The sequence below is a fragment of the Amphibalanus amphitrite genome, unplaced genomic scaffold, assembly GCF_019059575.1.
Source record: "Amphibalanus amphitrite isolate SeventyFive unplaced genomic scaffold, NRLGWU_Aamphi_draft 000115F_arrow, whole genome shotgun sequence".
In the NCBI taxonomy this organism is placed as follows: Eukaryota; Metazoa; Arthropoda; class Thecostraca; order Balanomorpha; family Balanidae; genus Amphibalanus; species Amphibalanus amphitrite.
The window spans coordinates 1-18,603 of NW_024881610.1; the positions used below are offsets into that span (position 1 = coordinate 1).

Genomic DNA, 18,603 nt, shown 5'->3' on the forward strand with positions numbered 1-18,603 from the left:
CCTGACATTTAAGTGCGAATAATAGCTGACGCGGATGAACAGTTCTGAATATGTCGGTGCCCGTCGCCCCGGCGCTGGTCGTGGCGCGCGCGGGTCAGTTGAGCCCCGTTGAGGCTGGTGGTATGTGGTGGTGTCTGCGCCAGAGCCGGTCGCACAGGAAAAAGACTGTTAACTCGTATTATTTTGGATATGTAACCGTAATTAGGCGAATATTTACTGTGTATGAAACCAATATTGAATTTATATGAATTGCCTGCAGATATTTATTACCGGTCATTTATATGTGGATAAATAAGGTGAAGGCTGACACTCGTCTCGGATTTATAGCCATTTACCAAGACCGTGAGGCTGGTCGTCTAATGTGCCTCTGGAGACGTGTGCCTCTGGTTTCGTTAGCCGATAAGCGACTCAGGAGCACATTTGTCGGTACGTAACTAAATGTCGCGGTAGCACAATCATGTAATCAAGTGCTTTCGATATAATTATACTGTTTCGTATATGCATATTCAAGTGCATGAATGGACGCGTAGCAATGTACCTGGTTGCCTTTATCAAGTTATTTATTTATGCGTGTGTTATGTTCCCCCGCGCCTGTCCCTTTTATTTCCGTCACGTTTGTTTGCGCTCGTTTATGTTTATTTGTGCAATGCTTAACTTAGGGCCGTTGTTTTACAGCAACGATTGCGTGCGGAGGGCCACACGGTCCAATACACCGATCCGTGACGACATCCGAGTTTCGAACTGAGTCTGGTCGGCGGCTACAGTTGCGACAACTGCGACAACGCTTCGCGAGACGACGGAGTGACGTCACCTCGTCGTGGAGGACGGCACGCTACAGGAGCAGGAGCACCACACTCGTCCGTACTGGTATGGTGAGCGCCTTCGCGCTATCACGCCTGTGGTGACTCCGCTCCAGGCCATTTGCCGCGTGATCTAAGTGACGTCATAACGTCGGACAGTTGCGTCATAGACTTGGTGACGTCATGCTGGGTGGTTGGTGACGTCATACTGGATGGTTGACGTCATAGTGAGGGGTGACGTAATGCCGTACTATTGTGACGTCATGACGGGGGTGACGTCATACTGAGCTTTTGACGTCATATAGCGATTGTGGCGTCATACTTAACGGAGTTCGCGTTTTGTTGGGTGTTCCGTCGGCTGTTAACGTGTTGCCGAAGGTTATTGATCGTGAATGAACTGCACTCGGTGTTATATTAAGCAAACTCTAAGTTTTCACGTGATCCTGGATAATTTTCCTATTGATTTACCTCACCTGTCTGGAGACTCACCTCGGTTTCACGCGTCGTCGATAGGCGGTTTGTCCTCCGGGCAGCTCGCTGATTGTCGTAGCTGGCTCGGTCGCCTTGCGTGATTGGTTGATCAACTGCTAACTAAGTCTTGTACTTCAATTGGTCACACTTCTGTTAATCAGCTAGATGATAGTTGGGAGCCGCTTTGATTAGTTGTCATCAATCATGAATCCTCTAGAAGAGCTGAAAGTGTCGGAGTTGAAGGCGGAGTTGAAGGGAAGAGGTGCAGACACTAAGGGTTCGAAGCCGGCGCTGATGCTGCGATTAAATGAGGTTTTGGTTCAAGAAGGAATCGACGTTGCATCATTCGTTGCAGCTCGACGGGACGTTTCCGCCGAACCGAGAGCTGATGCCGCAGCCGCTGAGGTGGCTGTTCCTGATTTGGACAACACGGTCCCGGCTCCTGGACCCCTCGTCAGAGCCACATCACAGATGTCCTTGCGTAGTTCTGCCTCGCAAGTCTCCATCTCTTCGTTGCGAGCAGCGGAGTCGGCGACGAAGGCGGGACTGATGGCTCGAGCTGCCTTTCTGAAAAGGAAGCAGAAGATGGAGAAGGAAGAACTGGAGATGAAGATGCGCAAGCAGAAGATGAGAATGAAGAACTGGATGAAGATGCGCATGGAGAATCTGCAGTTGGAGAGTGAGCTGGCAGAGGTGGAAGCCAGAGAACGTGCACTGATGGAAGCCGAAGAGCAAGGTTCTCAAACAAGACCAGGCGTGGCTTCGTTGCGAGCTGTCTGTCCAGCTGAGCCGAACGAGAGGACTGGACATGCAGAAGACGTTGTCGGCAGCGAGCAACCACTGGTCACTGTTCAGTCAGACGCTGGGGCTTCAGAGGCGCGTGCTGATCAGATGAACGTCAGGAAGAATCCACCTCAACCTGACCTTAACGCTTCACAGCCCGATGCTACACAGGTCATCCTGTCCCAGATCCAGCAAAGTCGTCTCCCGAGACCAGAGTTGCCAGTTTTCAAGGGTGATGTAACACAATACAGATCCTTCATCCGTGCCTTCGATAGCAGGATCGGGAGCAAGACCGACAGTGATTCGGAGCGGCTGTTCTACTTGGAGCAATACTGCGCTGGAAAACCACGGGACATCATCAGAGGATGTCTTCACATGACCGAAGATGTTGGATATCTGGAGGCTCGGCGACTGCTGGAACGAAGATATGGCGACCCAGAAACAGTCTCGTCGGCATTCGTTGACATGTTGATGGACTGGCCTCAGCTGAAGCCAGGAGATGTTGAAGGACTTGATCGTTTCTCACTGGCGCTCACCTCGTGTTTGAATGTAATGCAGAGCATTCCTCTTGGAGCCAGGGAGACTGACCATCCCCGGACGATGCGAAAGTTGTAGAGAAGCTCCCCAGCCATCTGCAGGACTCCTGGCGGCGACGAGCTCACAAGATCCAAGAGTCTGAGAAGAGGAGGGTGAAGTTTCAAGACGTCACCTTCGTCGACAGCGAGGTGCAAATCCAGACCAATCCTACGTTTGGCAGGCACCGAGAAGAACGAGTCAGAAGACAGACACACACAGTCTCAGCTACAGCAGTTGCAGGAGCGGTACAGTCCTCGAAGAGTTGTCTGTACTGTCATGGTAGTCACTTCACTGATCTGTGTGCTGAGTTGGTCAAGCTGCAATGGGAAAAACGGCGAGAGTTCGTTCGTGAGAACAGACTGTGCTTCGGATGCCTTCGAAAGGGCCACAGATTCAGTAACTGCTTCAGGAAGCTCGTCTGTGGAACTTGTAAGCGGCTGCATCCAACAGCGATGCACAAGAACGAAAGTGCTGAAGGAACTGGTCAGAACCCTTCTGATGGAAATGGTGAGCAAAACACTTCTGTGAAGAATGGACGATTGGATGCATCGCCGACTGAAGTCTCTGCTGGTACGGCAAGCTGCAGGTCGTCGGCGATGATGGCTATTCTGCCGGTGAAGATGTGGAACGCTGACTGCTCTCGTTCAGTCGTCACGCATGCGTTCTTGGATTTGGGCTCAAGCGCAACGTTTTGCACGCCGAATCTTCTGAAGGCGCTGGGCATGGAAGGAGAAGCTACGGAGCTCACAATGACGACTGCAACAGCTGAGAACCAGCGGATTTCCAGCACATTGGTGAAAGGCCTGCAGATATCTGACATGGCGGGGAAGAAAGTAATGGATTTACCGCCGTCGTACACGTTGCAGAGAATTCCAGTCGATCGCCAGGATATCGCAACAGCTACGGATCTGGAGCGCTGGCCACAACTGCAAGAGGTTGTTCCCCCGGAAGTACATGCGGATATTGAACTTTTGATCGGAGCCAATTGTCCTCAGGCCCTGATACCTCTCGAAGTTCGCGCTGGTGGAGAGGGATGCCCATTTGCCATTCGTACGTCTCTTGGATGGGTGGTGTATGGACCAAGATCCCGCAGCCGGGTTTCCGATGGAAGCGCGAGAGTAAATCGTATCGAGGTACTAAGCCCAACAGATGATGAATTTGACCTTCACAGCAAATTTGTCGCGCTCTACAACCAGGACTTCGAGCATGATCTTAGTTCCACAGACGTTGGCTTCTCCATTGAAGATCGAGCGTGGATGAAGATCGTGGAGGGCGGAGTCCGTCACCTGGATGGTCGTTACCAGATACCCCTGCCACTGAAAAGCGAGATCATCCTGCCGGACAACAAACAGCAAGCAGAGAGACGAGCAGAGCAGCTGAAAAGGAAAATGCTCAAGAGCCAGAAGTATCTCCAAGACTACAAAACATTTGTCAACGAGTTAATCGAGAAAAACTACGCAGAACGTGTCAAGAACGAGCAGATCGACATGTCAGAGGGACGTACCTGGTATATACCGCATCATGGTGTATATCATCCGATGAAACCTGAAAAGATTCGTGTCGTCTACGATTGCTCTGCAACTTACCAGGGCATGTCGCTCAACAGTCGGCTGCTGCAAGGACCAAATCTGACGAGTTCTCTCTTGGGCGTGTTGCTGAGGTTCCGAGAGGGACCGGTAGCAGTCATGGCTGATATTGAAAAAATGTTCTATCAGGTGAGGGTTCCGGAGGATGACAGAAGTTTGCTCAGATTTTTATGGTGGCCGAATGGTGACACAGAACGGGAACTGGAAGTGTATCAGATGAATGTGCACCTCTTCGGTGCGATCAGTTCTCCGTCTTGTGCAAACTTCGCGCTACGGAGGACAGCGCAGGACTTCGGAGATAAGTTTGATGCTGACGTCATAGACAGTATTCAACGCTCGTTCTATGTTGATGATTTCATGAAGACAGGATCTACGGCTGATGAGGTGTTGAGGATTGCAAGAGGAGTCAGAGACTGCTGTGCGTTGGGAGGATTCCGACTGACCAGCTTCGTCAGTAACTGCCCTGACGTCATGTTCTGTTTCCCGGAATCTGAGCGCGTGACACACAAGAAGTTTGATCTGACCGGCCACGATCTTTCTGCGCAGACGCTAAGAGCTTTGGGTGTTCAGTGGGACGTATCTGAAGATACTCTTAGCTTCCGTGTTGATGTCAGGAGGGGTCCGACAACCAGGAGAGGCATTCTTTCTACAGCAAGTGCCGTTTATGATCCGCTAGGGTTCGGAGCTCCTTTCGTCATGTCAGCCAAAATCCTGTTGCAAGATCTCTGCAGGCTGAAGTTGGGATGGGACGACCCGGTTCCAGATGCTCACCTGAGAAGATGGGATCAGTGGTGCAAAGAACTGAGCCTTCTGCGGGAGTTCAGCGTGCCAAGAAGTGTGACTGCACCAGACGCGGTGGTGAATTGCCAACTTCACATGTTTGCTGATGCAAGCGAAGCTGGCTACGGTGCAGTAGGCTACACCAGGGTGACTGACAGCACAGGGACAGTTCGCACTTCGCTTCTGATGAGCAAGGCCAGAGTAGCGCCGCTGAAGACTTCTTCAATCCCTCGACTAGAGCTGGCCGCTGCGACGCTAGCTGTGCAGTTGAGCACACAGATACTTACCGAACTTGACCTGAAAGTTGACGAAGTGCATTTTTGGACGGACAGTGTGTCCACGCTTCGCTACATCCACAATACCACTTCTCGTTTCCAGACATTTGTGTCCAACAGGCTTTCCGTCATCCATGATGGTTCTGAGCCCGGTCAGTGGAAGTACGTGCCGTCTGCACTGAACCCGGCGGATGCTCTCTCCCGTGGACAGTCGGCACGCGAGTTTCTTCAATCGGTATGGGCTACTGGCCCAGCGTTCCTCGGCGCAGAAGCAGCTGAATGGCCTGACCAGAAGCATGTGATCCAACGCCATGAAGATGTTGAAGATCTTGAGGTAAAGAGAGGCTTGGGGACTCTCTCGGTAGCAGCTGAGTGTGACAGTACTTCGAAGTTGTTGAACAGCGTATCTGACTGGCACAAGCTCAAGAGGCACGTGGCGTGGTGGCTTCGGCTGAAGTGCATGCTGCGGAAGCGGTTGATGAACAGAGGTGACTGTGATGCCGAGGTAGCGGGTCAGCTCTCGCGGGTCAGCTCTCGCTTGACCGTTCAAGAACTTGATGATGCAGAAGTGGCGATTGTGCAGTACACTCAGAAGAAGGCCTTTCCAGAAGAACTCAGCTCCCGTTTTGTCAAGAAATCCAGCTCGATTTATCGTCTGAACCCCTGCATGATTGATGGCGTTCTCAGGGTTGGCGGACGTCTCAGCAACGCAGCTATCTCGGACGCAGCCAAACACCAGATGATCCTGCCGAAGAATGGTCATGTCACGGACATCATCATCAGAGACATGCATGAGAAGAAAGGTCACTCAGGACGTGAACATGTTCTCGCTGCACTGCGCGAAAGGTATTGGGTGGTTAACGGCAATGCAGCCGTTCGCAGAGTCCTGTCAAAATGTGTCAGATGCCGACGAGTTCAGGGCCCGATGGTGACTCAACAAATGTCTGACTTACCTGAAGACAGGACGACTCCTCAAGGCGGTGCCTTCAGTCGAGTGGGCATCGACTACTTTGGCCCGTTCCACGTGAAGGTTGGACGTCAGCGGCACAAGCGGTTTTGTGTACTCTTCACTTGCCTGGCGACGCATGCCATTCACACCGAAGTTTGTGAAAGTCTGGACACTAGCTCGTTTCTGAACGCGTTACGTAGATTTCAGGCTAGAAGGGGACAGGTGACGTTCATTCGGTCAGACAATGGCACCAATTTCGTCGGCGCCGAACGTGAGCTTCGTGAGGAGTTTGCCAAGCTGCGTGAGAGCCAGGTGCACAACTTCTTGCTGAAACGAGGAGTCGAGTGGCAGTTTACTCCTCCCGGTGCATCGGCACAGGGTGGTGTTTGGGAGAGGCAGATCCGGAGTGTCAGAAAAGTGCTGAACGCTGTTTTGAGGGAGCAGTCCCTGACTGATGAGTCTCTTCGTACCCTGCTCTGCGAGGTCGAGGCAGTCCTCAACAGCAAGCCGCTGACGACTGTCTCCAGCGATCCGTCCGATCTTCAGCCGCTCACGCCAAACGATTTGCTGTTGTTGCGGGGAGGACCGATTCCAGACGGCGTGTTCTGTGAACGAGATTGCTTTGCGGGAAAACGGTGGAAACAAGTCCAGTTCTTGGCTGATGTTTTTTGGAAGCGCTGGGTAAAAGAATATCTGCCGCTGCTTCAAATTCGTCAGAAGTGGAACAAGGTTCAGAGGAATTTGCAAGTTGATGATGTGGTACTGGTTGCTGATATGAACTCTCCACGCTGTCACTGGCCTTTGGGACGAGTCACCGAGGTTTTCCCAGATAGAAAGGGTTTTGTGCGCTCTGTGATAGTCCGTACCACTACATCTACCCTGAAGAGACCGATCTCCAAGCTGGTGCTGGTGCTGGAGAGCGAGACCACCGACACTGAGAGCGTGTGAGACCACGAGCATGGCAGACTATCGCACGTGGTGACGTGATTTTGATATCAATTCCAGAAGACTAGTTTGTGTTGATTGATAGCTGTATTTCCAGAAGACTGAACTGGGGATTGACTGCAAGCGGTTGGCGATGAAGGCTCCAATTGCGCTTAGCACGTTTGGTCTGTTGAACCTGGAAGGTTCAAGGGTGGGGGTGTAAGCGCGCCATTTCCATTTTGTCATTTTATGTTCCTTATGTAGTCCACGTTTACCATTCTGCTGATTTCCTATTTTCTTCCTTGGTTTCGCAGCCTTGGCACATTGCTCGCTCGGTCCCTCTGACCTGTCGAGGTCACCGGCCGACCGTAGCCTGGGGCAGGGCCCAGGAATGTAGCTGCGCCGTCGCGACCGCAGGGTCAGAAAAGTAGTAACTGGAAACTGTGATATTTGACTCGTTAATGTGTATGTTATGCCCAATAATGTGCTCAGGATTGTAAAATGTATTGTTTGATGCGAGTAGGGATCTCCTGGACATTTAAGTTGCGAATATGATAGCTGACGCGGATGAACATTTCTGAATATGGGCGGTGCCCGGCGCCCCGGCGCTGGTCGGGGGCGCGGCGCGGGTCAGTTGAGCCCCGTTGAGGCTGGTGGTATGTGGTGGTGTCTGCGCCAGAGCCGGTGAGTCGCACAGGAAAAATGACTGTTAACTCGTAATATTTATGGAATATGTAACCGTAATTAGGGCGAATATTTACTGTGTATGAAACCAGTATTGAATGTTATGTGAATTGCCTGCAGATATTTATTACCGGTCATTTATATGTGGATAAATAAGGTGAAGGCTGACACTCGTCTCGGATTTATAGCCATTTACCAAGACCGTGAGGCTGGTCGTCTAATGTGCCTCTGGAGACGTGTGCCTCTGGTTTCGTTAGCCGATAAGCGACTCAGGGAGCACATTTGTCGGTACGTAACTAAATGTCGCGGTAGCACAATCATGTAATCAAGTGCTTTCGATATAATTATACTGTTTCGTATATGCATATTCAAGTGCATGAATGGACGCGTAGCAATGTACCTGGTTGCCTTTATCAAGTTATTTATTTATGCGTGTGTTATGTTCCCCTCGCCTGTCCCTTTTATTTCCGTCACGTTTGTTTGCGCTCGTTTATGTTTATTTGTGCAATGCTTAACTTAGGGCCGTTGTTTTACAGCAACGATTGCGTGCGGAGGGCCACACGGTCCAATACACCGATCCGTGACGACATCCGAGTTTCGAACTGAGTCTGGTCGGCGGCTACACATCTTTTGTCCTAACTCCTAAGCCGGACTAAGAAAGTCGGGAGCGAGCGCGGTGTGTTTAAACCAGTATCAAAGGTTCGGACAGCGAGCTCAGAGAAAGTGAAATTTCGTGAGCTCAGCTCTACACTCAGGTCACCGAGGTTGCTATAATTAAGTCAAGAGCAGAAAAAACGTCTGTCAAAGCAGTGAATCAAAGCAACATCAAACATGCGCCTTTGCTCGGGCCGAGCGGCGAGCTCGGGCGGTTGGCGGATATCGGAGCTGGCTCCTCAGCCGGATGTGGCTGCCATCCCGCGAGCAGCACCCTTACCGACGGGGAGGGGAGAGGCACTCACTGGTAGTCAGGTAGTGCTCGGGCTATCCCCGCCTCAGCGCGCCGTGAGCAGGAGGCCGGCAGCCGTTCGGCGTATCGAGAGAAAGCGACACCCACTCACCAGGTGACGGACAGGTGTCGCAGCGCTCGGCGACACATGCTCGCCAATTAATGACGGATTTAGGGCTAAAAAGTTACAAAACACCCACAATCTCAGACTGAATAGTGAATATTTCTCCCGTCCGCTCCCCTCCCCCTCTCTTTCTCAGCAGCAGTGGCAGCGTGTACCACTTTATAACATAAGCACAGTGCAGAGTTCAGTTCCGTCTCGAGGGGGCGGCGCGGCGGCGAGCCTCAGGATCTGGCCTCCTGTCGCGGTCAGTCAAAGTGCGTCTCACTATCTGGAGGTCACCGATAGCGACGGCGCCCCTCCGCCGACGCTCGCCCTGCCCCGCCCACAGCTCCGACATGTCATCGGCCGTCACCGCGCCGCCAGGATAAGCGGGCTTAATTTCAACATTGTTGGCTTTAATAGGCTGGCGGGGCGGCATTCTGCACGGCGTTTGAAGGTACGAGATGACAGGAGCGCCTGACATGACGCCGCTCAAGTTCGTGGGACGATCGCAGGGTAGCCGGCGATAAAGGCCGACCTGTCACGTGACTGACGACGTGGCTAATCGCCTATCGGCGGGCGGCGCCGATAAAGGCCCGGTAAACCAGAGAAGTCACATTCTCGGATGAGGCGACCGACACTACACCAGTGTTGAAGCCGCCATGTAATCCCCCAACTCTCGCCGCGGCTTCAGAGACGAGCTGGGAACACGCCGTGTCAATCCACTCAACAGCGTAGTGGAATGAATAGGAGGCGTAAGGTCAATGTTCCGGAGTGCCCGGCGCGACGAGAAGCAGACGCAGATTGTCAGCGGAAAGTTCACAAACAGGGTACGATTTCCCCAGGGACGCAGATGCACGACAAAACCGAGAGAGTTATGCAGATTGAGAAGGAGAGAAATAGCAAATAGAGGGGAAAGGATAGAGAGAGAGAGAGAGAGAGAGAGAGAGAGAGAGAGAGAGAGAGAGAGAGAGAGAGATAGAGAGAGAGAGAGAGAGAGAGAGAGAGAGAGAGAGAGAGAGAGAGAGAGAGAGAGAGAGAGAGAGAGAGAGAGAGAGAGAGAGAGAGAGAGAGAGAGAGAGAGAGAGAGTTGGGAGGTAAGAGAGGGACGATCGAGAGTATATAGTTACGAGCCGAGCTGAACCAGGAATGTCAACAAGTAGCGATTCGCAGTCGATGGGCGCGAGTGCCGGGGGCTGTTTGAGCACCTGTTTACCTCAGTTCGCAGCGTGCGTATCCCGATGTAAGTTATCGATTCCTTGGCCTAGTTACCGACGGGTAACGCTGGCTTTTAAGATAGCAGCGAAAAAAAAAAACTATACCTACTCGCTGCATTTCGCACCTCGCCCTACTGTCCCTAGGGAAAGCGATGTGAAAATATGCTTTTTTTCATTATCACAGCCTTGCCTTTGCTACAGCTTTGACCCTGGATAGTCGCAAATTGCGGAAACTGGATAATCGGGAAAGTGATTTGATGTCCATGTACAAAACAAAACGGCCCGTCGGGAGCAGAAGGAATACCGAACGAACACACATTGCAGTTCAAGACGTTGTCGAATGAAGTCAAATGCTTATGGGTAAGCCCATGTAATGGAAAAATACCATGGATAGGTACGTTGAACCTTCTTATGGATGGAGGATTGCCAGGCTTCTGTAGCGAATCAGTACAGAATGAAAGCCTGTGTCTTTGCGACATGAGGAGGTCAGAGGATCTCGATCAAACCCATGTTTACTAACGCACACATCAAAAACCTCCTGCGAGAATCCAACCACTCTAAGAAACGCATCTGTTTCGTGGCCTGCACCGCCGGCCGATTTACCTGGTGAGCTCGCGGGTCTTGCGGCGCTCGTCGTAGGCCATGCCGTACCATCCTCCTCCGAGCATGGCGATCCAGGAGGCCGGCAGCAGCTGCAGCGGCGAGCCGGTTAGACTCCAGTCCAGCATCGCCCCGCCGCACACCGCGGCCAGCAGTGGCCAGCCGGCGGCCAGCGCTGGACCAGCACACCAGACCAGCTGAGACCAGACCAGCTGACCAGACCAGCAGACCAGACCGGCAGACCAGACCGGCAGGGATCAGCAGCAGTTAGCCGGCGGCCAGCGCTGGACCAGCTGACCGGACCAGCAGACCAGACCAGCTGACCAGACCAGCAGACCAGACCGGCAGGCCGGACCGGCAGGGATCAGCAGCAGTTAGCCGGCGGCCAGCGCTGGACCAGCAGACCGGACCAGCTGACCAGACCGGCAGACCAGACCAGCAGACCAGACCGGCAGGCCCGACCAGCAATCGGTGGCCAGCGAACAGACAATTCGCCGGTCCAGTAGCCAGTTGATGTGTCAACAACCAGCTGCCGACTAAGCTGCCCAGCTTCAGCCGCTACGACCAAATAACGGTCAATGCCCAGCACAGCACTAAGCAGCTTCTCTCCGACCAGCGCACAGCAGGTCACAGCCGACACACCACACCACGAAACGAACACCGCGCGTCACTCTGGACGCCCCAGCACACACCGTAACGCCGCGACGTGACGCGGCACACTGTGGGGCGGCGGCGCGGCGGAGCACAGCGGAGCAGCGGTACCGCGCGCCACGTGACCGTCGGCCGCGCGGCACACTGCCTCCGCCGTGCCGCCGCCGCCGCCACCGCCGCGGTATCCACAGCTGACTCGGAGCCCAGTGTAAATATTGACAGAGCGCGACTCAGAACGGGCGACCAGGGGCCGCACACGCGTGCCCCGTACATACATCAGACGGCACGTGGCGCGTGGCGCACGGGGTGGTGTGCAATATGTGCACGCGGCACGTGGGGAACACCACCGTCCGGCACGTGGGGAGTCGCCGGCCGACTCGAGTTTCACGCGCTCCCGTAATGCACCAGATTCAGAAACCCGAGCCCCGATCGGATAACGGAGCGAATAAATCGCCACCCTCTAAAAATGTCACCTTCTGGGTCCGACCCAGGTCAATATCAACCAGTCTGAGTCGCGCCCGGCCGCCTGAAGTCGGACAAAAACCCGACACGGGTGGCAGCACAGACCACGCCCAGCCGACTGCAAACAGGCGCGTTAGATCCGGCTGGCGGCGCCTATCTAAAGCCGGTGTGCCGGCGGCGGGGGAGTGACGACGACCTGATAATACAGCAGCGGAGGCCGCCCGGCAGCGTATGAGGAGGCAAAACCGAACAGCGCAGCTCGAGACGGCCTGGAGAGGGCGGCAGAGACGGCCTGGAGAGGACAGTAGAGCCGGGGTGCGCAAACATGTGCCTCCCAATGGGTTATGGATGAAAACAGGGAGCCACGCAGACAATAAAAGATGTTATTACTCGGAACTTGGGCAAAACATGCTACAAAAGTGTTGGGTGTAAAAAAGACGGAGTGATACGCCAAAAGGGAGTGGAAAAGTATGTGAGCATTCCACCCAGCTTGTATCTGTCAAAAAGTAGATAGAAAGTTACGTAAGTGCGAAACGTTGAAGTTACATCAACCGAGACATTGTTTATTCAACTTAAATCCTATGCTTGACAACAAGGTGTGTATATTTGACCGACCGGCTGCAGGAATGTCTCATCTATCTGGTGGCTATCTGATAACTATCAGAATGGAAAAGTACTGTGTGCAATGTGCATAGCTATGCGTCATGACTTATAGCAAAGAAGTGGAGTTTAAAGGCATCTTATCTTATGATCCATTTTAACTTGCTGTATCATTACATGAAGGTCATACTAAGACATATAAACAAGCATGTGTTAAATGGGAGCAACGTGGTAAAAAAAAAAAAAAACAAGCCGACCTATCAACTCTACTCGTACTTACGTATTTCATTCACGTAGCATATCCCAAAGATGATTCGTCCATTTTCTACTAGTTATAGCCGCGTTTTCCCCTTCCCCTGAAAATAATGATCGCAGTATCGCTCTGTTCATGGCTTTATTCGTAATTCAATCATTGCTTGTATTTCAGCTTGACCGCACACGATGTGAGCTACTGTCATCAATAAAACAAAATTAGAAGTTTCTGGACTACTTTCAATCTACAAATATTAGAAATGAAACATTGAAACTGGCCGACGTTTGTCGTAACTGACGAGAATAGCCACCGACATTGCCGTCCATCGACTGCTGCCTTCGGTCCACTGACGTCATCATCTCAGACGGAGCTCTCGGCGGACCGCCCATGGCCACCAGGCGGGGAGAACTGAGCAGTGAACAGTCAGCGGTTCTGCAGTGAACAGTCCGCGGCTCCCGGGTCCGCTCAGTATGCGTCTGGGGCGCCCGGTGCGTATCGCGCCCCCGGCCGGTATATGTGCCCCTCTGTCGTCCTCCTGACCCCACTGACCGCCGTCAGTGACGTCCACCGGGCCGGGCGCAGAGGTGAGCTGACGGAACTGGGCACCGGCCCACTCCCGGCGTGGCTATTTCCGAAATTAATGACGGGAATTCAGCTCAAGTGCCGCGCCCGTCCAGACGAGTCGGCCGGTGGCTCCGGCGCGCACGGCGACCCACTGCGACGGTGACCGGTGAATGGGAGCCGGAAGGACGCCGGCCGGCCGGCAGCCAGCAGATATGAGATACGGGAAGAGATAACTGGCAGGGGATTCACTGGCGGCGAAATATGGCGCAGTGCCACCAGATGGTGGCCGCTGAGGAGATGTTCCGTCCATCAGTGGGAAAGGACGGACTGATGTTGAAGAGTGGCAATGCCGATGTAAATTGTCATGCAAATTCGCTAGGCTTATCTAGTCATTTCCTTGAAATGGCTTTGGCCTTCGGTACACTCTTGTTCTAAGCCTCAAATATGAGTCAGCGATGTGTGAACTCGAGGTATCTATCATCTAATCGAAGCATAAGGATGTATTCGAAATTCGAATGCGAGTTTTCCCCGAGAACTAATGCAATTCTAGTGATGTGCGAATAAATCGTTGGGACGGGCACATACCTACAATTTTTACAATCCAATACCACATATTGAAACGAAGCTCAAATACGGCAACTGGCTGATGTCGATCTATTCGCGCAATTCGAAATGATATCACCCCAGCCGTCGGCTGGGGACTCTCAATACACCTAACACGAGCATCACGTCCTACCAACGCCAACAGAACCATGATCAACCGAGAATTTCCCCCGCAGGGAAATCTCCTCGGGTCATCTCCTAACATGTGCGAAAATGGCCGCTGTGCGTGTCTTAGAAAGGACTAGGTTCCGAGGCGAAAGCTGCTTGCAGCCAGATGAATTCTGTCCAAGAAATTAACACGCCGAAGTCCCGCCGAACGAATGTCAGCGGAACTTTGAGGTTCAAAAGTCGGCTGCCACCAGTCTTCAAGTTCACTGAGAGATCGGTCACGCTCGATAGGTCAGGGACCCGTCAAAAGCCGTCAATGATCCGTCCAGGGGTCGGAGATGTATCAGCTGATGATATCGACAAGTTGCTAGGAGCTACATCAAACCGTCGCCGCCGGCACTAGCAAAACTCACTTCTGCACAGTCATTTCAAACTAGTGCCGCTGTTTATATAAAGGATGACTAGATCTGAGGCATTGCCCGATCACAAACAGAAGCATCGTCAGAGACTGAGGCGTCTGTACAGGAAGGTTTGAAATTGAAAACAGGACGGCCGATGCAGAAAAAACTTGTTTTGCGAACAATGAGATATGCACCACATATTTATGCAGAGCGAGCAAATTCGGATAGTATCGTTGCACAAGCAAAGAAGGCGTCTTAAAAAGTACCGCCAAAATCAAAACTTCAAAGTGTAAAATATCTACATCAAGCGAATAGTCTACCTGTAGATGAAAAATATTATTAGTAACAATTAGCATATTATAAATTGATCTTTTTACGAAATAATTAACCAATTATGCACAATTCGATACATTCACAAACCTGAATGATCCTTTTTTAGTTGTCAGTTGATGCGTACCTTTGCTAAATATGAGAAATTTAACAATGAATCACGAAAGCATAATAGATGCAAAAAAAAACGAAGCAAACCGAAAAAAACTACTGGGCGTTCTTTTAAAGGCACGGATGATTGCAACTAGCCTAGGTTTTGACGCTGGATAGATTTTTGCACTAAAAAAGAGCATGATGAAAATACTGCGAACACCGTTTCCTTGAAGCCCTATGTAGTTTGAAGCACGCCTTTTCATTCATATCTGCACTGAGATGATTACGATAACCTCCTTGCGTGTGTTTAATTCCCGCTTATGTACTCATAATGCACAAAGCTTCTATGCATCGATGAAACAAAAACCTCTTATCCAACCACTGTCTACCTTCCATTACAATTAGATAAGCTATCAAAAATCCCTGTAAGTTATTACCAGGAGCCTTGAAAGCAGCAATCCTCTCTGATACATTCACCTAGCCCCAGTGGACCCCATATGGTGCCGGGAGGGAGCGGGGACCCACAGCAGTGAGCACGCGTCCGATCTGCGGTACACCCCCGTCAGTCACCGACGCCGGTACGGTGAGAGCTGTGTGCAGATCACCGGGTTACCGGGGTCGGTCTCACCGGTCACCGGGGTCGGTCTCACCGGTCACCGGGCTGCCTCGGCACCAGTCGGGTCGGGTCAGGTCAGGTCAGACCTCCGCCGGCCGGTTCCAGCTGACCTGACCTGTCCAGTAGTCCACCCGACACCGCTCCGACCTCTCCCGGCGCGGTGTGAGCCGGAGACCAGACAGCGGGCCGTCCGACCTCCCCTCTCGGCCCGGCGGCGACTCCCCGCCGTCGGACACACACCTCCGGACCGCGGCGCGCCGGTCACTGCCCGTCGCTGCCGACGGCGCGCCAGGTGGCCGTGCGCGCGGCAGTCGCTGCCGACGGCGACACCGTGCGCGGCCGGCCGCCTTCACTGATCAATGTCGACGGCCGACCGACGGATCGCGCGCACACACACACACACAAACAGTGGCGCCCGCACAAAACTGTCAGTCACCACACGAGTTCGTCACAGGGGAGCGATGAAGACAGGGAGACAAAAGCTTGAGACAGAAATGTGAAAACATATGTTCGATTATTGGGATACTATCGGAGCATAATATGGCGCATGGACAAGGACAATCATAAATGATTGATGATGAATGCTTAATGATGGCATGCGCGCACGCAACACGTATAATACATACTAGAGGTCAGTATTAAAGCTGTATTGACATGAGTATTAGGTACTCATGTTCTAGCTATCGGGCTGAAGAAAAGTATCCCAACAGGTGCCATCAATGATCGTCCGCGTACGTTCCGCAGGTGGATACCTCAATAAAGGCTGCACTGACCAGCAGCTACAAACAGAGGCGGATCCAGCTCAGAGGTTTGGGGGGGCAAACCATAAAAATTTATCGATTCTTTCCATGCATCGTCCATAGGCGTAATGTTAAAATCATGCCGTTTGGGGGGGGGGGCAAATGCCCATTTTGCCCCCCCTGGATCCGCCACTGGCTACAAATACAACTATATTCAACATCAGGACGACAACTTTATTTATTTATTTATTCGATGTCATGGAACAACAGGCGAATTGACGCCCAGTAACAGTCCATAGCAGTTATACGTTCGGAGCAGTGTAAACATTGCCTTTAGTCTTTCGTCTCTTACACATACAATCCCTCGATATACCAACCATATCTATCACACAGTCCATACAGTACATGCATAACACAATAAATACAGTCACGCGGTTCACACCAGGACTCACATGTTTTGTATATGTCGTCTTACTTTAGCCCGAACATCCCGCATTGAGTCGTGAAACAAATCCAAATCTGTTATCTCGAACAGATTTTAATTGAGACATCACGATATACATCTGTACATGTCTCCTGGAGGCCGTACGGTGAGTTTATTCGGACACGCCAGGCGCAAATGAATAACGCATTGGATGGTCCTCATGTATGCGTGATGTCTTTTGGGCGCGGTGTTATTGAATATGGACGCAATGCAGATGACATTTGATCACACGACACTCATTGAGGTCAGAGGAAGAGGGAGGGTAGAGCAAGGGAGGGAGAGAAAGAAAGAAAGAAAAAAGAAACCAAATGAGAAACCAGCACCAAATGGTATCGCACAGACGCGATCGGCATATTGTGCGGTATACGACTCCTCCGGCCCCAGCCTGGGACCGAGTCCGACTGTTCCTGACAGGCGCCTGCTGGTATATTGACCATTCCTATGCCGGAACGACTCTCGAGGGGAGGGGAGAGTCGGTACCGCCATCACCGCTATACCACCACCGCCCACCCTGCGCCACACACCGCTGTCGTGTGCGGCACCGCCGCTAAACGTCTTAGATTTCCGAAATCATGATAAATTACCGAAAATTGCCGGTGTAATCATGGTAAATCGCTCTCCCGGAGCGGGGACCAGCGGCAATCACCCGCAGGGCTGCAGTCCAAGGCGGAGAACACAGAATGCCGGAGACATGGAAACTGCCAGGAACGCGAGATAGAAAAAGGATAATAAGGAAAAGATGCCCGTGCTGAGTGGGAGGAAGAAAAACTGCGACACGATCCATTGGAAGACACAAATAATGAAAACATGCCACGCCTCTCCGATTATAATCAGTGTTGTACGACGTGCTCAGCTCTAAATGAGGTGCGGTGATAAACCAATAAGCAGCCATGCGCGAAATCACCTTCTTACCACTCCTCAGTAGAAAGAATAAAGATAATGAATGAATAATGCGACACGTTTCCATATCACATGGAGAACGCACGGCGGGCCGGCCTGTGGGACGGGGGCGGCGCAGACTACAACACCGGGGAGGCTGCCCCCTCCCCCCTACGGGCCGGCCCAACCACCACCACCAGGGAGCAACGCGCGGGATGGGGGAGGGGGCGGGCGGTGTAACAACTCAAACTTCGTGAACTTCCGCCTGCTCTCCCTCCCCCGGGCCATGTAAACTTCCGAACCGAAACACTAGAATCCGCCAACTCTAGCGCAAGAACGAGCCGAATGTCGTCACCGAAGCTCCCGACCACCATTCTCGCGCCGTTGCCAGACAATTAGCTCGCCCACTCGCGGCTAGATGAGCTATTCTGGAAGGCGCCGACCCGCTGGGCATGAGGCGACCCGTGTCCTACTCTGTGGGCAGATACCGTGGGTGGATGGATCGTAATGATATGATATTTGAGCGCTGAGCTGACCACAGCAAAAGAGGACGAAACCGGACACAGCCGGAGCTCAAGAAGCCCGAGTTACGCATGGAATTGATGTGGGATAGTCGGACGCGGAGCTAAATCGGGAGCTGAGGACGATCGTCTGGGAGTGACGCGGTGACGCAGCGCGGTTCACCGTCGATACATCTGTGACAATCTGTCAATGGCGGGAGTGACATTCCTCCAAAGGGGGCCTCACTCACCCGGACGAGGGGTCAGGAGGGAAGCAGGGAAACGTGGGTGCCGAACCGGTTAAATATTTGCTCATACTCCAGTTGGCTGTAACAGAAAAACGGCATCCTAACTTTACGTTTTCGATTTCACGAAAAAAATAACCCATATCGAAACTGATCGTAGTTGTTACCCGTACAACTGACATTCATCTGCGCGTTTGCCGTCCATTGGCAATTCGAGATCATTCGGTAGATGTGTAAATTTTCCAGACTTCCACATAGTTCTCACCACTGCGCACCGATCACCCTTCGATCGGTTATCGGTTGCAAAGACTGGCTATTGAACCGATCTCAGGTCAGGGGATGACGGTGAAGCCAGCAGCTCCCAGCACACATCCCTCAGG

At 52.3% G+C, this 18,603-nt stretch overlaps 1 protein-coding gene and 1 long non-coding RNA gene across 2 annotated transcripts; both read left to right on the plus strand.

The window, feature by feature from the left end:
• The first annotated feature begins 107 nt into the window (after positions 1 to 107).
• On the plus strand, positions 108 to 725 carry LOC122381196. The gene is made up of 2 exons (XR_006256486.1): positions 108 to 148; positions 676 to 725. It is a non-coding gene; the product is annotated as an uncharacterized LOC122381196 (long non-coding RNA).
• A 1,131-nt stretch (positions 726 to 1,856) lies between these two features.
• Positions 1,857 to 8,414, plus strand: LOC122381153. Its single transcript, XM_043365001.1, has 3 exons — positions 1,857 to 1,950; positions 3,876 to 5,873; positions 7,220 to 8,414. The coding sequence occupies exons 1-3, from the start codon at positions 1,857 to 1,859 to the stop codon at positions 7,231 to 7,233; spliced, it is 2,106 nt and encodes a 701-aa protein (XP_043220936.1). The 3' UTR covers positions 7,234 to 8,414.
• Positions 8,415 to 18,603: the final 10,189 nt, after the last annotated feature.